Source organism: Aedes albopictus, chromosome 2 (assembly GCF_035046485.1).
Source record: "Aedes albopictus strain Foshan chromosome 2, AalbF5, whole genome shotgun sequence".
Taxonomy (NCBI): Eukaryota; Metazoa; Arthropoda; class Insecta; order Diptera; family Culicidae; genus Aedes; species Aedes albopictus.
In genome coordinates, this window is record NC_085137.1 from 271713144 (window position 1) to 271735759 (window position 22616).

At 42.4% G+C, this 22616-nt stretch overlaps 2 protein-coding genes across 12 annotated transcripts in view; both read left to right on the forward strand.

Moving 5' to 3' along the window:
- LOC134288082 (scavenger receptor class B member 1) overlaps nucleotides 1-22616 on the forward strand; it is a 682758-nt gene that overhangs the window by 113536 nt on the left and 546606 nt on the right. The window contains exon 1 of one of the 11 annotated variants that reach the window (XM_062851797.1): nucleotides 1253-1588. The exons of the other annotated variants lie outside the window; for them this stretch is intronic. Coding sequence (XP_062707781.1) covers nucleotides 1547-1588 — 42 coding nt within the window. The 5' untranslated portion in view covers nucleotides 1253-1546. Of the gene's footprint in view, nucleotides 1-1252; nucleotides 1589-22616 lie in introns of those variants that run through there. 11 annotated transcript variants of the gene reach the window in all.
- On the forward strand, nucleotides 1595-9435 carry LOC134288084 (RE1-silencing transcription factor-like). The gene is made up of 2 exons (XM_062851805.1): nucleotides 1595-2997; nucleotides 3054-9435. Exon 2 carries the CDS (start codon nucleotides 3259-3261, stop codon nucleotides 4837-4839), a length of 1581 nt encoding a protein of 526 aa, XP_062707789.1. The 5' UTR covers nucleotides 1595-2997; nucleotides 3054-3258; the 3' UTR covers nucleotides 4840-9435.

Below are 22616 nucleotides of genomic sequence, written 5' to 3' on the forward strand. Positions count from 1 at the left end.
GGAGGAATTTCCGGAGGAATTCCTGGAGAAATTTCCGGAGGAATTCCTGGAGGAATTTCCGGAGGAATTCCTGGAGGAATATCCGGAGGAATTCCTGGAGGAATTTCCAGAGGAATTCCTAGAGGAATTTCCAGGGGAATTCCTAGAGGAATTTCCAGGGGAATTCCTAGAGGAATTTCCGGACGAATTCCTGGCGGAATTTCCGGAGGAATTTCCGGAGGAATTCCTGGAGGAATTTCCGGAGGAATTCCTGGAGGAATTTCCGGAGGAATTCCTGGAGGAATTTCCGGAGAAATTCCTGGAGGAATTTCCGGAGGAATTCCTGGAGGAATTTCCGGAGGAATTCCTGGAGGAATTTCCGGAGGAATTCCTGGAGGAATTTCCGGAGGAATTCCTGGAGTAATTTCCGGAGGAATTCCTGGAGGAGTTTCCGGAGGAATTCCTGGAGGAGTTTCCGGAGGAATTCCTGGAGGAGTTTCCGGAGGAATTCCTGGAGGAATTTCCGGAGGAATTCCTGGAGGAATTTCCGGAGGAATTCCTGGAGGAATTTCCGGAGGATTTTCCATATGAATTCCTGGAGGAATTCCTAAAGAAATTTCCGGAGGAATTCCTAGAGGAATTTCCAGAGGAATTCCTGGAAGAACTTCCGTAGGAATTCCTGGTGTTCATCTTCGAAAAATTGACCCCGGAACCACTGGAACCGGTTCCCGGGAAATCCGAATACCGGTTCTAAAATGGCCAACAGCATTTCAGTGACGCTATATTAGCCCAGAATAATGTATTTTGAAAATCATGATGTTCGAGCCGCATGACGGTATTGAACCATTTTCAAAATATGGCCCCGGAACTGGATTCCGGAAAATCTGTATACCAATTCCATAATGGCCAAATGTATCCAAAGTGGCCAATCATTATGATAAATTGTCATAATTTTCAAAATCATAAAGTTTGATATGTCGCATGATGGTGTTTGTTTATTTTCGAAAATTGGACCCGGAACCACCGGAACCGATTCCCGGGAAATCCGAATACCGGTTCCAAAATGGCCAACAGTATTTCGGATAACGCCAAAACAGCACAGAATGATGCATATTGAAAAACCACGAATTTTGAGGTGTCGCATGATGGTATTGAATCAAATTCAAAAATTGACCCCGGAACCGGTTCCCCGGAACATCCGTAAAACGGGTTCCAAGGCACGTAGTGACCGGGATGGACTTCTAGACATATTTTTCTATCATTCTGGTGCGCTTAGGTCTGAAAACTGAACGGCTCTCATATCAAAAATTTACTTTTTCCAAAATGGCCAAATCGAATGACCCATTTTGATTCCGGAATAACTCCGGAACCAGGTGGCCATTACAACAATCCCTAGCAAATCCTTAAATTAGAAGGATATCCGCTTATTGTGTCAAAATTTGGTCGAAAAATATTGAAAAAAAAAGGTATAACGAAAAAAGTATTTTTTCGCACTCTCGTTAGGGGGGGTTGGTAACGGAAGGGTTAATATTGATGATCAACTTCATACGGACTCGAACAGCCAGCCATGTCACATATGTGTGATCCATATATGCTGATTTTCAAATGGGTGAGTATTAACACTTAAACTACCAAGGCTCCAAAAAAAGTCGGAAGTCCAACTTCGACAAGGCATGTCTCGGCCGTTTTTCAACCGATTTAAAAACTTTTTTTGCGATGGAACCGGACAGGTTTCAAGAACAGCGTCCATTTTAAAGATTTTTTATAGATACGTCTACCCAAAGTTAAGCAAAAGGCACTTCCTAGTTTTTTTTTGAAAGCGCATTTTTTGCCCACTTTGATCAATAAAATAAAATTTAAAGTGATGACATATAGTTTTTTCGACCCTAAATCATGCATACAGCCGGGGTGAACATGTTTATGCAAAATAAGTGATTTTTCAGTACACTGATATTTTAATTTACTGAAAAAACTGCTAAAATACCCTATTTTTCACATAAAATAAGAAATTAATTTAAATTCAAAGCGATGACATATAGTTTTTTTGTTCTTAAATTGTTCGTAGGATTGTACTGGACGTTTTTGACGAACAATAAAAATGTTCTCATTACACTCTTATTTTGAAATACCCGAAGAACTACGAAAATTCCATATTTTTTTCACAAAGTAATCAAATCAAATTAAAAGGATAGCTTGTAGTTTTTAGCTTTGAATTGTACTTAGTAGTTTGGGGGACATATTTGAAGAATAACAGTGATGTTTTCATTACACTCAAATTTTGGTTTACTCAAAAACCATCGAAAGTCCCACATTTCTCACACAAAGTGGTTAACAAATAAAAATGGTCTGCAATGCATTGTAGTTTTTTGCCTTGAAATTATCCGTAACAGAGTTCAGGACATATTTGATGAACAAAAGTCACGTTTTATGACACTCTTAATTTATTTTACTTAAAAAGCTACAAAAATACCATAATTTTCATACAAAATAGTCAATAAACCAAAATTTAAAGTTATAACACTAATTACTAATTACACTAATGTTTTGTTTAATCAAAAAATGTACGAAAATAACACATTTTTACACAAAAAAGCCAATAAGCTAAACTCTAAAGCAATGACATGTAGTTTTTATATTTTGAATTTATCGTAGTAGTTTAGTGGATTTATTTGAACAATACTAGTGATGTTTTTTATAACACTCATATTGTAACGACACGAACCGCGGCTCTGGCGACACTGCCATAGACCTATCGTCCGATCGTACACGATCAAAAGTTGTCATCGTAGATGACTCGCACAATCACTATAAAGTCATAAAATAGCAAGTGAATGGACGAGGAAATGTGCATCTTGTTTATGTGAGGAATAATTTGTAAATTTATTTCGAGTGAATTTGATAACCTAATTGAACTCAACTAATTATATACCTACTTTTTACAGTGCTTAACCCTATCTAGTATTTGAACCTAAATCTATCGTGCATTTATGTTAAAAATCTGTATCCTATTGAGTAGAAGTGAGTACGCGAAACTACATATAAATTTATTGAAACCTAATGAGTTGTGTTTACAGAAACTACCTACAAAAGTCCGTATACGTTAGATAAGACCCTTTCAAATCATTAACTGAACACCAAACATGTAAGTTACCAAAAATTATCCTTAATAACATCAGCTAAATAAAGTTTTTTTGTAGCTTAAAGCGCACAGACAATTGGATCGTGTTTGCTATCATAGATTGGTGAAATCTAACCCCACAAAATCTTTAAGATATTTGTATGAGGGAGATGATGGAAGGACATCATAACGTGACAGGCTTCAATTGCAAAAGGTGCCACCGGCCGGATTCGGCAGACGAACAGATGGTCGCATGCGATGTATGCCATGAGTGGGAGCACTTTACATGCGCTAGCGTCGATGGAAGCATAAAGGATCAACCGTATTTATGTAGTGTGTATAAGCCGAAGAAAACTGGAGCTAAGGCCAAGGAGTCGCTAAAGCCACCAGAGAAGAACGACAAGAAATCTTCTAAAGCGTCGTCGAAGAAAGCCTCCGCGAAGGTCAACTCACCTCCTTCGACCGTAAGTTCGGCTACCCGGATGGCTATGCTGGAGGCGCAGATGAAATTGCTGGACGAACAGGAGCAGCAGCAGAAATTGGATCTAGAAGCGGAAGAAGAATTGAAGAAGCGCGAATTGGAAGAAGCTCAACGACAGTTGGAAGAGAAAAGGAAACTCTTGGAGGAAGAGCATCGTTTACGCGAATTGAAGCTTCGGGAAGACAAGGAGATCCTGGAGAAACGAAAGATTATGAGGCAGCAGTCCATGGACAAGAAGAACGAATTACTAAAGCAGATGTCCAAATGCAGCAGCAAGTCCAGTTCGAATATGGATTCGATTGAGAAAGTGTCATCGTGGCTGGCGAAACAAGAGGAACTACCGCCACCCCCGGCCGAGCCACTAGTCCACTCTACCAAGCCACTCCCCGCGTTGACTCATGCAGCTAGCACATCGGCGCAAATTCTGCCACCAATTCCAACTAGTTCGGCAGCACTCGCCCCAACGGCATTTTCTAGAGCAGAGCCGAGCTCCTCGGCGCCTCCACAAATGCCATTTTCCCTTCCCGCCACCGATCAGCCCAATGTACCAACGTTTCAAACACCGCATGCGGTGATCAACGTGTTGCCAATATCGCAGATACCCGTTTCAGCGGCCACAGCGCATTTATCTCCACCAACACAGCACGCCTACCCTCCGGCCGTTCAACCAATGGCGTCAATCCTGGCGCCGAATCCGTCGTTGTTCGCTTCAGCAGGCAACGAAGTTGGTCAATCGCACCTTTTCTCAGTGGGTAATCCGCTCGCGTCGCCCGGAGTCCCTGTAGTATTGAGCACCAATCAGCTGGCAGCGCGGCAAGTTCTAGGGAAAGACCTGCCCAAGTTCAGTGGCCGACCAGAAGACTGGCCTCTCTTCATAACGACCTTCGAGCAGTCCACATTAGCATGTGGATATACCGACGTGGAAAATTTGATCAGCCTCAAGAAATGTCTCGAGGGCAACGTGCTGGAGTCCGTTCGCAGCAAGCTACTTCTCCCCTCCAGCGTACCGCACGTTGTCCAAACTCTACGGACCCTCTACGTACGACCCGAGCTGCTAATCCGGTCCTTGCTGGAGAAAATTCACCACGTTCCGATGCCAAGGTACGACCGGTTAGAAACGGTGATAGAATTCGGAATAGCGGTTCAAACTTTGGTTGATCACCTAGTTGCAGCAGGCCAGAATGTACTCAAATCCGGCACTCATGCAGGAGTTGGTGGAGAAATTGCCCGGAACGATGAGAATGGAGTGGGCTGTCTATAAGTCTCGGCTTCCAGTAGCCACGTAGCAATCCTTTGGAGACTTTATGTCGAGAATGGTAGCGACGGCGAGTGAAGTTTCGTATGAACTTCCTACGCTTGATCGGTTCGGCAAGATCGACAGGACGAAACCTAAAAACAAAGGCGCCATGCTCACTCAGCGGAATCCTCCACTACTTCAACGTAATCTACCTCGGTGGTCAAAACTGGGAAATCGATCGAACCATGCCTGTGTTGCAGTCGAGTAATCCATAGACTGGTGGACTGTAGCCGGTTCAAATCCCTGAACGCTCACGATCGTTGGAAACTGGCGGAACAGAAGGGCCTGTGTCGGACTTGCCTGAATAATCACGGAAAGTGGCCTTGTCGTTCATGGAAAGGGTGCGAAGTTGAAGGTTCCCGTCATAAGCACCACACTCTTCTCCATGGTACAGCGTTGAGTTCGCAATCTACTGGAATGTCAGCAAGCCATTTATCGATCGGTCAGTTCTGCATGTTCCGGATAGTTCCAGTCGTGTTGCACGGAAAGGGGAAGGACATGCTGATCTTCGCGTTCATTGATGAAGGCTCCTCGGAAACACTCATCGAAGAGGCAGTGGCCAAGTAATTAGAGGTTTTCGGCCCGATCGAATCGTTAACGCTACACTGGACCGGAAGTGTATCTCGAGAGGAATCTAACTCACAGCGAATACAGTTGGTCGGCGTTAAGTCAGACCGGACCATCTGTTTTTCGACGATTTCAGAAAAATGCCCTGCCTAAACTTGTGATGTCAAATGTAGTACATTTTTATCGGGAATACTATAGTTTCTTTATGTAACGAAACATCTGTATCAAAATAATGACGGAAAGCTCAAAGTTTTTGAAATGCTTCGCTTATTTTTACCTATCGAAAAAATTGCGTAGTCCACTCTGACCGAACGCCGACCAGTTGAAGATTGCAGCAAAAAACAGCGCAGTTTGCCATGACCTTCACAATGTGCGAACAGTCCCAACTAACAATCGCCAACTGCAAACAAGCATGCATGCTGAATTGTTGCTTTATAATAGTAATTATAGCTGAACTAAAATTATGCTGTACACTTAACTGTACAATCCGAGCAGAAGGGCATACCTTACAAATACCATGCGAAGAGCAACATGTACTCTAATACCTAAAATTGTTATTACTGCGTTATTCTACGAAATGTTATGAGAACATCACAATAACAGTTAGAGGTATTTGAGCAGAATTTGGTATTGATGTAGTATTTGTTGGTTCAGCAGTGAAAATAATCGAAGAGCAAGATTTGCTATTACATCATGAAGTCATCGAAGAAATAAAACATTTGATAACAAGAAATATTATTAGTTTGTTATTCAATAACTTTGGAATAACAAATACAGTACTTGAAATTATAGGTATGCATTCATTTCATTCATTTCATTTCTTTATTAGAATCAGTAACTTAAGACTATCTGTCTTATCTATGCTACAATGTTTATAACGTAGAAGCAGTGCCACATTCTAAATATTTAATTCCATACATTTGCTTTCTACTACACAATCGTCAAAAAAATAATAAACATACTCAATAACTCAACAAACTTAACTAAAGTGCTCAAAACATCTTCTTCTGAATCTCATTCTTGATGGCTCATTCGTTAGATCATTGGGAAGGGAATTCCAAATGGTAACACCTCTGACAAAAAAGGAATTTCCGTATTTAGTAGAATGATGTCTAGGAAGAATGAATTTTTGTGAACGGAAATTTCTACATGGTGTCAGTTTAGTGAATAAATAGCCAGGCTGCTCAGTTGTTACAATGTTTTTAATCAGAATACAACATCTCAGTTTAACAAAGTTTTCCAATGAACACCCGATTAGTACTGATTGCAAATGTGAAACATGATCAAATCTACCCAAATTAAAGACATATCTCACGCAAGAATTGAGAGCGACTTTTAGTTTATTAATTGTACTCGAAGAAGCTTGCATCAACAAGAAATCACAATTAATGAAGAAAGGTAGAATTAAGCTTTTGAATAGTTTTAGTTTTATATTTGATGAGAGAAAATGTCCTGTTAGCCGTAGAGTTCTCAATTTAGAGTATATTTTACCACATTGTTGCAAGATGTAACCATCCCATTCAAAATTGCTTCTGATAGTGAATCCGAGACTAGTTGCTTTATCTGCATAATTTAATCGATTTCCATTAATCGTGAGCAATGGCAGCTCTTCGTGATAAGGGCTTGAAGTAATAAATAAAGCCTAAGTTTTAGCAATGTTAATCGATAGCATATTTCGTGATGACCATTCAAAAATGCTAGATAAATCCTCATTAACGCATCTAGAAATAGATTCATTAGAAATGGTTGAACAATCCAGGTAAATTTGCACATCATCTGCGTATATATGTATTTTACAATATTTTAAAACATTTGGTAGGTCATTTATATACAAAGCGAAGAAGATCGGCCCTAATATGGATCCCTGTGGAACGCCTGATTTGATGGATGCAAAACTAGAGAAACTGCCATTGTTGAATACACTTTGAAATCTTTCAGTGAGATATGAATATACTAATTGAGCTGCGTTAGGAGAAAACCCGAAATTTCTTTGCAGTTTTTTGCAAAGCCTTGAATGGTTTATCGTATCAAAAGCTTTTGAAAAATCCAGTAATACCAAAACAGTGGGTTTTCCTTTATCTAAGACTATACCAATGTCATCGAACACTTTCATCATCGCGGTCTTTGTGCTATGTTTTGGTCGATAGCCTGATTGAATATCAGTTAAAAGATTATTAACATTTATGTACTCACATATTTGCTTTTTTGACAAAGATTCAAATGCTTTGGAAAGTACACAAAGAATACTAATCGGACGAAGATTTTGAACAGAATCCAAATTGTTTTTCTTTTTTATAGGAATAATTTTAGATTGCTTCCAACATTTTGGAAATTGACAACTATTTATTATTGCGTTAAAAATATGAGTTGTTTGTGAAACTATGTAAGGCATACACATTTTTATGAATTTAAGTGGTATGTTATCTAACCCTACAGCGTCAGATTTGATATCACATATCGCATTGATAACTTGGAACTCATTTATTTGAGTGAAATTGAATGCTGGCCACTCTTGTACATGTGGCTGCGGTATGAAACCGTCATCACCTTCACTAAAACTTTCTGAGAAAAACTTATTTATTACATCTGGTTCAAAACTATTGCAGGACGTGGATGACGAAGTATTGATTCCTATAGTTTTAAGACGTTTCCATAATATTTTTGGTGGTAGATCAGTGTGAATTCTTGCAGTGTAAAATTGTTGCTTTGCTTTCCTAATTAGTAGATTTACTCTATTCCGAAGCCTTTTGTACAAAGCATGATTATTTTCATCTGAGGTTAATTTCCATTGTTTAAAAGTAAGATCGCGATCAACAATAGCTCTTGCGATGTCCTTATTGAACCAAGGATTTGCTTTCTTGTTTTTAACTATTGTTGCAAACGGTACATATTGGTCATGAAGATCACGAATGGTGGAATTGAACAATTCTGTTAGCAAGTCAATGTTTGTAATACTGTAAAAACTTTCCCAATCAACTGATTCTAACGCATCACGAAGCATGCCTACATTTACCCGATCGTAGTTTCGATATTGAAAACTGTCTTGCAACAGTGTTGTTTCAAAATTTAAAGAGGCGAATATCATATCGTGATTCGAAAGTACAGGAATGTCCGTTTGGTGAAATTTCAAAACATGCGAGGGATCATTGCACAGTAATAAATCCAGTTGAGATGACCCATTTCTGTGATAAAAGGTTGGCTCATTTCCTATACTCATGAAGCCATGAGCAGTTAACACTTCCTGTAATCTCACAGTTTTGCTAGCATTTGTATTCAATAAATTAGTGTTGAAATCACCTAGAAGATAAATTGCATCATAAAATGAACCATAACGACAAAGCATTGTGTTCACAACCTCAGAGCAATCAAGTTCGGGAGGGATATAGAAAACTCCAAACAGCTTCGTACGAAAATGTGGCATACTAATTTCGCAAATAATAAATTCAGAATTTGTTTCACCTATCTCACATTTTGAAAATTCAATAACATTAAAATTTAGATTTTGTTTAACGTACATTAAAACTCCACCACCTGTTCTACCTACTCGATCATTCCTAATTATTTTATATCCATCTATTGCTATGATATTATCATCAATGTGATCATTCAACCAAGTTTCACTTATGCAAACAATATCAACATTGGTCATAAGAATAATTTGTTTGAATTCATGGAATTTCGACAATTTACGAGCACACAAACTTTGGCTATTTACACAACACACTGACAGTTTCCCGGGAATTAAGGCCGATTTCATTACTACTCCCGGAATGCACCAATTTGCAGAGGTGTTGCTAATAGGAACATTATCCATGATCAAAAATATGTACAGATGAGATCAGAGCGGAAAATGATTTGAGCACTTTGTTTACCATACCAACAAAATAAAAAACTATGTTCATCTTCATATTCATTCATTGATAGGAAAAAAAAACAAATAACAATTCATTGATAGTGACACAAAATGCAAAAATAACCGTTCGTAACAAAACATCAATACGATTGAACTGGGCAACAACGACAGCAGGAACCCATTGACGTTTCCGTAGTATCTAAGCAGCAACAGTGACCAACAGCAACAGCAGCATAGCAACGTAATTTCTCCACCAGCAACAGCAGCAATAGTTTTGACTTTTAGGAAGGGATACAAAGGATGTCTAGGGATTGGATTGGAAGGAAGACAAGATCTAAAATGGAAAGGTAAGTATAGTTTTAAACTTTCAGGCTGGAGTCAAAGGAAAAACTGGGAGTGGATTCATGGGAAAACTGAGGGTTTTACAAGGATAGGTTTACGACGAATTCAGCATTTTCTCCAAATCATCCGTGGATCCTACAGCAGCTCCCTGATCTGTCCCAGTTTTTTTCACGAAGATTGTTCCATTCCTCGTATAAACAGATTGCAACTTTCCATCTTTCTTCAGCTGCAGGGCTTTCGATCTGACTTGTCTGGCGGCCGGTCCAAGGTTCTCGTTCACATAGATCCGTTTGTTGATAGAAAATCCAATGTCGGAGAGGTTCAGCGAACGTGAGCGCAGATAACGAGAATAAAAATCGTTTCTCTGCACAGCCAAGGCAAATTGGATCATGATTACGACAGATTTGCCGGCTGCAGCATTTCTCCCAATCAGACGACAAATATCAACCATAGGTAAACAGTCCTCAGTATATCCCAAAGCAGAACACCAAGCATTGAAATACGAAGGAAGATTCTCTCCTTGTACATATGGTACTCCACTAACGATGTGATCATTGGTTCTCGTTGTTACCTCGAGAGCATGAGTGGTTCCAGTTTCGACACTCCGAATGGAGGACGCTAGCTCATCATAGGTTCGTTTGCTCTCCTGTCGAAGCTGATCGATATCCACCGTGAGCTCTTCTCTGAGCTGTTTCATTTCTGATGATAATTTCTCTCCCAGAGCGTTGATGTCATCGCGTGTGGTACTTTGGAACGTGGAGAACTGTGACTTCATCAGATTGGCTAGTTCATTTACACTCATATCTTTCGTACTGCTCGACTGCTTGGCAGTGTTATTCCGCAGTTGCCTATCGTTGTCGGACATTGTAAAGAGCACCAACGTATGGATGGAACAGGAAAGATGGCGAACTCTATCGAGGCTTCTTGTGATCAGCTAGATTCCTCGGCAGAAAACAAATCGCCTTCTACGTACGGTAGCGATTGTCTTCGTGGAATTATGAACGGGAGAACTTCAATCGCGATCCTCACTTTCAGTTGGCATCAATTTGATGATTTTTCGGGTGGCAAGCACTTGGATTTTTGCAGTTTTGTTGTCACAAACGTAGCTTATGTGCACTGCATTCTACAGACACTCACTTTTAGTCGACAACAAGACTTGTTATTTTGTAGGTGTTATTTATACAAAATTTTGGTATTTGTTTTTGTTATTTTGCCTCTTATTACCACCTAATGAAGGACATATCAAGGTATGGTAGTATTTAAGATAAATACCTTGATATGTTATTCACTTGTTATTTTCTTCTGCTCGGGAAATGCTATTTCAATTGAAAAAGTAGCCAATGTTCAACTTTTCGTATTGGAATTAACAATGATAATTTAAAACACTTTTCAAACGTTTAATAAGATTTTTATTCGACTCGCAGTAATTCTTTTACAACATAGTTTAACAAGACTTTTTTCTGCTTCTTGTTAAGTTCATGTAAAAATTAGGACATGTACAGGGGATGGCTAAAATGTTTGGGATAGGCAACATTTTTTCTCCCACAAAAAAATTCAACATGCTATAACTTTTCATAGAGTGCATCAAAAAATATCAAATTTTGACTCTTTGCCAACCTATTATATGTGCATCATTGGTAAAAATTTGGGCTCGATTGATTAATTTTTCGCGAAGTTAGAACCGTTCGGGTAAAACACTATTTTTTAGACAACTCATTTTTGAACTGTCATATCTCGATTTTTTGATGCGCTCTATGAAAAGTTATAGCTTGTTAAACTTTTTGTGAGAGAAAAAAAAGTTGCCTATCCCAAACATTTTGGCCATCCCCTGTATCTGTATAATGTGTTTTTCACAAGTCAAATAAACGCTTTCGTTTCATCATACTTCGACTCAGAATACATGATGAAAAACACGTGTATTTTATTGAACAACACCTGAATTAATCCGTTGTTCAGTCGTTAGCCATAATGTTGTGCAAATTCACCACTGCTGAATAGGAGTTAAAGTCTGATGATTATTAAACCACGGGAAGTATATGTTTTGATTTGAGCGCTGCAATTCATCATCTCTTGGATGGCGCAGGTAGGAAGGCATGCGGCTGGCAATTGACGGGTCTCGAGTTCGAATTTGGATTTAGGTAAATTTATGTGTAGTTATTATTTCACAATATTTGTCCACAGCATTAAGTTCCAATCATAAACTCTCGTAGAAATCGAAAAAAAAAACCTTTTTTTATTTTTAATCATTTATGCTAAGCTGAATAACAGCTTTAGTATATAGTAGTAAAACGATTTCACAACAAACAGTTCAGTTGATACACAACACTATGCTTTATAGTTACTCCAAATTTGTGTGAACAAAACCCGAACATTATCCAAATGTTATTCAGCATCATGCTGAATCAATTCGTCGTGAAGGTGCTTGTAAAATGAGTGATTGTTAGTTGGGGTAAGCTGCCTGCTGCTTCCATCGCAAACGCTACGCTACGGAGAAATGGTTCAACGCTTCCCGCACCTGCGAGGGCTTCCCGTCGAGGACTACACCAATGTTCAGCCCAAACTGCTCATCGGACTCAACAATCTCGGATTATGCTTGCCGAGAAAAATGCGAGAAGGAGGCCCTCATGATCCGGTGGCCGTCAAGTGTCATCTCGGATGGAGCATCTACGGGGGCGTGCCCGCCAATTCAAGATGCTCCGTTGCTTCCACACTGTCGCTCCAGCGGATCCAGATAAACTGTTGAACGAACAGCTGCGGGATTATTTTGCCATCGAAAGCTGCATGGTGTCGCCTGGCATCCAAACGGACTCGGAGGATGACAAACGGGCCAGAATTCTCTTGGAATCTACTACCCGGCGAATTGGTAACTTTTTTGAAACCGGCTTGCTTTGAAGGACCGATGAAGTGGATTTTCCCGATAGCTACAGCATGGCTCTACGGCGTCTACAATCTTTGGAACGCAAGCTCCGGCAGAATCCGAATCTAGGAGATAGAGTAATCCAACAGATTCGAGACTACGAACGGAAGGGGTACGCCCGGCGAGCTACAGAAGAAGATCTGGCATGTAGCGATACCAGCCGGATATGGTATCTTCCTTTAGGGATTGTGATCAACCCCAAAAACCCAACAAGCTTCGTTTAATTTGGGACGCAGCGGCAGAGGTCGGCTATGTATCTTTCAACTCGAAGCTCCTAAAAGGACCGGACCTGTTGACTCCGCTGCTAGCTGTACTCTCTCGCTTCCGGCAATTCCCGGTGGCGGTCACAGGGGACATAAGAGAGATGTTCCACCAGATTAAGATACGGAAGGAAGACCAGCAGTCTCAACGTTTTCTCTGGCGGGAACATCCTTCCGATAGCCCGCTAGTCTATATTATGGAGGTGGCGACGTTCGGCTCTACCTGTTCTCCAGCGTCGGCGCAGTTCGTGAAGAACCTCAACGCCACAGAGTATGCCGATCAGTTTCCTCGAGCAGCGGCTGCTATCCACGATAACCACTACGTGGATGATTATTTGGACAGCTTCCAAACGATCGAGGAAGCGATCCAAGTTGTTCAGGAAGTCCAGTCCGTTCACGCGATGGGCGGGTTCGAGATTCGCAACATTCTCTCAAATTCCACGTAAGTAATTCAACGAATTGATGAACGACCGAGCGAAAATTCCAAGGATCTAGCATTGACGCGCGGGGATTCCACGGAATTGGTGCTTGGAATGCAATGGCTACCGATGGAGGACGCATTCACCTATACGTTTGCTCTTCGATCGGATATACAACAGGTGTTGAAGGAGGATCGCGTGCCGACCAAGCGGGAAGTCCTGCAGGTAGTGATGAGCTTGTTTGATCCACTAGGCTGTCTTTCATTCTTCTTGGTGCACGGGAAGATCCTTATCCAAGATACATGGATCTCCAAGATTGGCTGGGACGATCCGGTTACCAAAAACTGCTTTGCGCGATGGAAGCAGTGGATTGCGCTGTTTGACCAACTGTCATCTCTCAGGATTCCTCGGTGCTATTTTCGGTCACCGTATCCAAGTGACTTCGGCCAACTGCAGCTACACATCTTCGTTGACGCCAGCGAGTCTGCATATTCGTGCGTGGCGTACTTTCGTCTTCCAGTAGGAGATCAGATTCAGGTATCCATGGTAGCTGCCAAGACTAAAGTGGCTCCTATCAACACGATCTCCATTCCGAGATTGGAGCTGAAAGCAGCCGTTCTTGGAACTCGCCTTTCGGAGTCGATAAAACAATACCACACCGTACCGATTGCCAATGTCTTCTTCTGGAGTGATTCCAAGACGGTACTCGCTTGGATACAATCGGAACATCGCCGCTACCACAAGTTTGTTGCTGTTCACGTGGGAGAAATACTGCTATCAACGGATGTGAAGAATTGGCGGTGGGTACCCTCGAAAATAAACCCAGCGGATGACGCCACTTAGTGGAAAACTGGTCCAAACCTCAACTCAGATGGCCCGTGGTTTCGTGGCCCTGACTTCCTAAAGCAACAGGAAACCTCCTGGTCAGAACAACTGCAAACTTGTACTACTCAAGATGAACTACGTTCTGTGCATCTGCATCACGTTCAGTGCTCGATTGTGGATCCTGCACGGTTCAGCAAGTGGGCGAAAATGCAACGTACGGTAGCTTTCGTACTGCGTTATGTCGGTAACCTAAAACGCAAGGTTGAAGGTCGCCAGCTAGCCAGCGGTATACTCAGCCAAGAGGAACTGGCGAAAGCCGAACGCTGCCTTTGGAAAACCGCACAAGGTGAAGCCTTCCCGGAGGAAATTACAGCACTGAAGAAAACCCCAGGAACTGACGAATCCCGACATTGTGCCATACCTAAATCAAGCCGCCTTTACAAGCGATGGCCTTTCCTGGACGAAGATGGAGTTCTCCGTATACGTGGGGCTGTACTATTTCGGACCAGTATTCGTGATACTCGGGCGAAGTCAGGCGAAGAGGTGGGTGGAATTGTTCACCTGCCTTACGATCAGAGCGGTGCACCTCGAGGTGGTCCATAGCCTGTCTGCCGTGTCTTGCATCATGGCCATTCGCAGATTTGTATCTCGACGGGGCTCCCCGTCAGAATTCTTCACCGATAACGGTACCTGTTTTCAGGCAGCAAGCAAGGAGTTAGCCAGCGAGATAAAATCTCGCAACGAGGAGATCGCTCTTACGTTCACAAGCGCGCAAGCAAAATGGAATTTCATCCCACCCACTGCGCCTCACATGGGCGGGGCGTGGGAGAGGCTTGTGCGTTCGGTTAAAGCGGCCGTTGGAACGATAATAGACGCACCTCGAGGCCCAGACGACGGAACCCTGGAGACCATTTTGTTCGAAGTGGAGGCCATGATCAACAGTAGGCCTCTGACTTACATACCTTTGGAGTCAGCAGACGAGGAATCGCTCACCCCGAACCATTTCCTCCTCAGGAGTTCAAATGGTGTGAAAATTCTGCCTACAGAACCCGTTCAAGACCATGCCACACTAAGGAGCAGTTGGAAGCTAGCCCAACACATCACTGATCAACTCTGGCGTAGGTGGATAAAATAATTCTTGCCTGTGATCACACGTATGACAAAGTGGCACGAGGAAGCGAGGGATCTACAGGTAGGTGACCTGGTCTTGGCAGTGAATGGAAGCTTGAGGAACCAGTGGATCCGGGGCCGAGTCATTCAGGTTTTCCCTGGAAGAGACGGCAGAATGCGACAAGCCCTTGTGAAGACAGCTACAGGAGTACTCAAAAGGGCTGCAGTGAAACTAGCGGTTCTTGACGTAGAAGAGAAGTGTAAACCAGGCGACGGATCATCGGAGACCCCAGAACCTTGCCATAGTTTACGGGTGGGGGTATGTAACGACACGAACCGCGGCTCTGGAGACACTGCCATAGACCTATCGTCCCACTTTCCGATCGTACACATATCTTATTTCACTCGAAATACTAGGAAAATACCGCATTTTTCACACAAAGTTGTCAACAAATATACAATGGAGGGCAATCAACGTCACGAAATTATTCGTAATAAAGTACTAGACTTGTTTGAAAAACAACAGTGATCTTTAAATGCTACTCGTATTATATGTCACTAAAAATACAGTTATACCATGTATCTACCGAAATATAAATCTAAATTTATTGCGATAGTATATAGTTTTTTTGGGGGTGGAAGCTCAGGTAAAATATTATCTCCTGGGCGCCCATTAAAAACACCACCCCCGGCGAAGACTGGCGCTCGAGCCTAGCTATTTAGCACTGTAGTTGGAGGAAATGCCAATGCAGAACCCGTAGCTTCCGGGAAGGTAAGCTCAGCTCCCTGGGTTAGTGGGTTGGTGTCAGGCCCTGCGAGCCAGCCGTAAAAAAGACTAGCACCGGAAAATCAACAAGAGAAGAATGCGAACCGATACCAATGGCGACGACCACAGCGACGAAAAGGGACTTGCGATTGGAAGCTCGGTACGTGGAACTGCAGATCTCTCAACTTCATCGGGAGCACCCGCATACTCGCCGATATACTGAAGGACCGCGGGTTCGGAATCGTAGCGCTGCAGGAGGTGTGTTGGACAGGATCTATGGTGCGAACGTTTAGAGGTAATCATACCATCTACCAGAGTTGCGGCAACACACGTGAGCTGGGAACAGCTTTTATAGTGATGGGCGACATGCAGAGGCGCGTGATCGGTTGGTGGCCGATCGACGAAAGAATGTGCAGGTTGAGAATCAAGGGCCGATTCTTCAACATTAGCATAATAAACGTGCACAGCCCTCACTCCGGAAGCACTGATGATGACAAAGACGCATTTTACGCGCAGCTCGAACGCGAGTACGACCGCTGCCCAAACCACGACGTCAAGATCATCATAGGGGATCTAAACGCTCAGGTAGGCCAGGAGGAGGAATTCAGACCGACGATTGGAAAGTTCAGCGCCCACCAGCTGACGAACGAAAATGGCCTACGCCTCATCGATTTCGCCGCCTCCAAGAACATGGCCATTCGTAGCACCTTCTTCCAGCACAGCCTCCCGTATCGTTACACCTGGAGATCACCACAACAAACGGAATCGCAAATCGACCACGTTCTGATTGATGGACGGCACTTCTCCGACATTATCGACGTCAGGACCTATCGTGGCGCTAATATCGACTCCGATCACTACCTGGTGATGGTTAAACTGCGCCCAAACGCGCAGAATCTTGAGACAGCGTTGCCGGACGAGGGTGTGCTCGATGTGGCCCCTCTAGAGGACTGCTGGAGTACAGTGAAAGCAGCCATCAACAACGCAGCTGAGAGCACAATCGGGTACGTAGAACAGAGTCGACGAAACGATTGGTTCGACGAGGAGTGCAGAGCGGTTCTGGAGGAGAAGGATGCAGCACGGGCGGTAATGCTGCAGCATGGAACCCGACAGAATGTGGAGCGATACAGACAGAAGCGGAAGCAGCAGACCCGTCTCTTCCGGGAGAAAAAGCGCCGCCTGGAAGAAGCGGAGTGCGAGGAAATGGAACTGCTGTGCCGCTCACAGGAAACACGCAAGTTCTACCAGAAGCTCAACGCATCCCGCAAAGGCTACGTGCCGCAAGCCGAAATATGCAGGGATAAGGAAGGGAGCCTCCTGACGGACAAACGTGAGGTGATCGAAAGGTGGAAGCAGAACTTCGACGAGCACCTGAATGGCGAAGAGAATGTAGGCACGGAGGACCAAGGCAGCGGAGGAAATGACTATGTTGGTGCAGCAGAGGACGGGAACGAACCAACTCCCACGCTGAGGGAAGTTAAGGATGCCATCCACCAGCTCAAAAACAACAAAGCGGCTGGTAAGGACGGTATAGCAGCAGAACTCATCAAGATGGGCCCGGAAAAGTTGGCCACCTGTCTGCACCAGTTAGTAGTCAAGATCTGGGAAACCGAACAGCTACCGGAGGAGTGGAAGGAAGGGATAATCTGTCCCATCCACAAGAAAGGCGACAAGTTAATGTGTGAGAACTTTCGAGCGATCACCGTTTTGAATGCCGCCTACAAAGTGCTATCCCAGATCATCTTCCGTCGTCTTTCACCTAAAGTAAATGAGTTCGTGGGAAGTTACCAAGCCGGTTTCATCGACGGCCGGTCGACAACGGACCAGATCTTCACCGTACGGCAAATCCTCCAGAAATGCCGTGAATACCAGGTCTCAACGCACCACCTGTTCATCGACTTCAAAGCGGCATACGACAGTATCGACCGCACAGAGCTGTGGAAAATTATGGACGAGAACAGCTTTCCCGGGAAGCTGACTAGACTGATAAGAGCAACGATGGACGGTGTGCAGAACAGCGTAAGGATTTCGGGTGAGCTATCCAGTTCATTTGAATTTCGACGGGGGCTACGACAAGGTGATGGACTTTCCTGCCTACTATTCAACATCGCCCTGGAAGGTGTTATGCGACGAGCCGGGCTCAACAGCCGGGGTACGATCTTCACGAAATCCAGCCAATTTGTCTGTTTTGCGGATGACATGGATATTATTGCCAGAACATTTGGAACGGTGGCAGAACTGTACACCCGCCTGAAACGTGAAGCAGCAAAGGTCGGACTGGTGGTGAATGCGGCTAAGACAAAGTACATGCTGGTAGGTGGGACTGAGCGAGACAGGACAAGCCTTGGCAGCAATGTTACGATAGACGGGGATACTTTCGAGGTGGTAGAAGAATTCGTCTACCTCGGTTCCTTGCTAACGGCTGACAATAACGTGAGCCGTGAAATACGAAGGCGCATCATCAGTGGAAGTCGTGCCTACTATGGGCTCCAGAAGAAACTGAGGTCAAAAAAGATTCACCCCCGCACCAAATATACCATGTACAAGACGTTAATAAGACCGGTGGTTCTCTACGGACACGAGACATGGACGATGCTCGAGGAGGACCTGCAAGCACTCGGAGTTTTCGAGCGGCGGGTGCTAAGGACGATTTTCGGCGGTGTGCAGGAGAACGGTGTGTGGCGGAGAAGAATGAACCACGAGCTCGCTGCACTTTACGGCGAACCCAGCATCCAGAAGGTGGCCAAAGCCGGAAGGATACGGTGGGCAGGGCATGTTGCAAGAATGCCGGACAACAACCCTGCAAAGCTGGTGTTTGCAACTGATCCGGTTGGCACAAGAAGGCGTGGAGCGCAGAGAGCACGATGGGCGGACCAGGTGGAGCGTGATCTGGCGAGTGTTGGGCGTGACCGAGGATGGAGAGCTGCAGCTGCAAATCGAGTATTATGGCGGCAAATTGTTGATTCAGTATTATCATGAATTTGATGTGAACTAAATAATTGAAATGAAATGAAATGAGTATATAGTTTTCGGACCTGAAATTTTCGTAAGATTGTACTTAACATATTCTATAAATAATAGTGGTATTGTCGTTATACTCACACTTAACGAAACAATTGAAAACGAAAAAAAAACATATATTGCATTCTGGAAACATCTTTGCAAATGAATTTCTAGATGGAATTCAACTTCCCATCCATGTCTACATGGAATTTGCAGCATCATATCAAAATCGATAGGATACCAGAAATAGCTGCTAGAGTGCTAGATATAAAAGCCCTCTTCTTGTTCCTCTAGCACGGTTGAACAGATTATTTCTGCATTTAATTTGCTTTTCGAATAATTATCCAGAAGAATCTTCAACTTCTTCACGGAACGATACGCTTCCAGTAAGAATTTTCAGCATTTCGGCAAATGCCATTTACATGAAAACTGTCTTGCTAGATGAACCCTCGTCCTCGCCTATTTAAGCAGATATGCATTTGAATGTGATAATGTTACCACCTACTTTACTATTGTGTCACATTTTGCCTAATAAATGAATAAAATCTAAATTATGTATGTTTTCTAATTTAACAATATACCGAAGTACGGCAAATCTCCCAAAAAACAAAGAATTACCGAAAACCTACGGTAGTCCACGACACAACATTACCGAACACTCCGGTAATTTTTGACAGCTCGCCGAAAATCTAAATTACCGTACGTTCAGTACTTTTTTCGATTACCGAACGAACTACCGAACGTTCAGCTGTTGAGAATTCGGTAAAAAATTACCGTATACTGTGAAATAATCTAAGTGTGTACTTTGTGTGAAAAATGTGGTATTTTCCTAGTATTTCGAGCGAAATAAATTATGATTGTAATATAGCATCGCTAGTATTGTTCAAATAAACCCACTCAACTACTACGATAAACTTAAAATATAAAAACTTCAATTTGGCTTAAATGCTTTTTTATGTGAAAATGTGATATTTTCGTACATTTTTTGATAAAACAAAATATTAGTGTAATGTTAACTTCCAATTTTATCAAAATTATGTCCAGTGCATGCTATTGGAAATTTAAGGACAAAAAACTACATGTTATGGCTTTAAGTTTTGGTTTATTACCATCTTGTATGAAAATTATGGTATTTTTGTAACTTTTTGTGAAAAATAAATTAAGAGTATCATAAAAAACGTGACTATTGTTCATCAAATATATCCTGAACTCTTTCACGGATAATTTCAAGGCAAAAAACTATAATGCATTGTAAGCCATTTTTACTTTGTGTGAGAAATGTGGGACTTTCGATGGTTTTTGAGTAAACCAAAATTTGAGTGTAATGAAAACATCACTGTTATTCAACAAGTATGTCCCCCAAACTACTAAGCACAATTCAAAGCTAGAAAACTACAAGTTATCGTTTTAATTTTAGTTTTGTTGATTACTTTGTGTAAAAAATGTGGAATTTTCGTAGTTCTTCGGGTAATTCAAAATAAGAGTGTAATGAGAACATTTTTATTGTTCGTCAAAAACGTCCAGTACAATCCTACCTACGAACAATTTAAGACCAAAAGAACTATATGTCATCGCTTTGAATTTAAATTAATTGCTTATTTTATGTGAAAAATTGGGTATTTTAGCAGTTTTTTTCAGTAAATTCAGTACTGAAAAATCACTAATTTTGCATAAACATGTTCATTCCAGCTGTACGCAAGATTTAGGGTCGAAAAACTATATGTCATCGCATTAAATTTTATTTTACTGATCAAGGTTTGCAAAAAATGCGCTCTCAAAAAAAACTAGGAAGTGCCTTTTGCTTAATAACTTTAGGTAGACGGATCTATTATAAAATCTTTAATATGGACGCTGTTCTTGAAACCTGTCCGATTCTATCGCAAAAAAAAGTTTTAAAATCGGTTGAAAAACGGCCGAGAAATTACTTGTCAAAGTTGGACTTCCGACTTTTTTTGGACCCTCGGTAGTTCGCGGGAGTTTTTACCCCCTCTGTAGTTTAAGTGTTAAGTTCTAAAAATCGTATTTGCTCCACACCACTTATTCGATTCATAGTCAGATTCTATGCCTTCTCCCAAAATTTGAGCTGGTTTGGTTGAAAATGGAGAGTGCACGAGCCCTTCAAAGTTTGTATACACACCATTGACACGCCTATACCTATAGCATGGAGTGACAGTAGTGACATTAGGGGCCCAATTTCGTTTGATTAGCACATTTTGGGCCCGTTTTAACAAAAGAGATGTTAACAACAATGCCTGTCAGTGGGTTGTTTGTATAGGAATAACTACACGGTCAGAAAATTCACTCATTTTGGAGCTAAAGTGGGACAACTCAAAATTGAGTAAATCTTATTTCCAGCGATAGCGCTGGCCCAAGTGCGAAAATCTCATCAGTTTAAGTTTTATAATATTCTTGCTGATGTGAAGAATATTATGTAAGGACATTGTGAACCTACTTTAAAATGTTTATCATGTTGATATGTTTTTTGTTGTGCTGTCAGTTGTCATGCTGTCAGATGGGTGCAGCAAGTTTGACTGCAACGAAACGAAATATCGTCACTAGGCTGCGTACTTTTCAAGCTTACCGAAGACACCACCCAATAATGCGACACCTAAGTGTTTGAACAAGTAAACCTGATGGAATATTCCAATATTCAAATTTATTACGCAGTAACATGCCAAATTGCGTTGTAGAGAATAAATCGGTGCAGTATTGTTTAAGAATAGCGAGAAATACCTAATGCAACAAAATCTCTCTCTTAAATCGAACAATAAACGGGATTAGCGCTGCAGCGATTAGGATCTGCCCAATCTAACTCGCGTCGGGTTGATCATAATTGTGGAGTGCGTACAACTGAACAGTCCAACTTTTGAAGTGACTTTAAAGTTTGATTAAAGCTAATTCTTATTGTGTAACACTAAACTCGAAGTAAGTTCGCGGTCGTTTCTTGTCTATTTAAATAAATTAAGTGAATTTAATGATATTTTTCTTACATTTAGTGATTCAATTAGTCGAGTGTGATAAAAGTTTTTAGAGAAAATCCCACCATTGGGACAATTTGTGATAATTCGTGCTTTGGATTAGTGAACATTCCTAAATTCAGGTAAGTCTAGTGAAATAACGTGAAATAATTCGAGCAAATAGTGAAATTATCCGCGTTGAGCAGGAAATCGAGCCCAGCCAACGTGGGCGGTTTGTGCGGAGTGACTACGGTCCAACGGTTGCGGAAGCCACGTGCGTCGTCGTTTGAATTTCGCACTGACGCGACGCCTATCGAAGCCCACATCTCGTCGCATAGCTGTTTCGACAGTCGTGCAACAAAACCCGCACGTGTGACACGACTCGCAAGTCCATTAGTCGCGTGGTGTCAGCCGTGACATTTTTAACGGAAACACTCCACAGTGCTAGGGGCAGTGGCGTAGCAAGGAGGGGGCGGGGGGTGCGGTCCGCACCGGGCCCCCGAATTCAGGGGGCCGCCAAATCAGGGCAGGTCTAGTGTTATAAACCATCCCTGATTTGGGGGCCCTCTGAATTCGGGGGCCCAGTTTGTTCAACACTTGCCGATCTGCTGATAGTTATGCAGGGGCCTCTTCGTGATGATCAAGAGATTTTGCAATGGGGAACACAGATGGCTATTTTGAAGTTCTATTATTAACAATTAAAAATGTATACACTTTATTCG

What these genes read in the sequence shown, in the direction of transcription:
- LOC134288084 (XM_062851805.1), top strand. Translation starts at nt 3,259, where the DNA reads ATGAGGGAGATGATGGAAGGACATCATAACGTGACAGGCTTCAATTGC.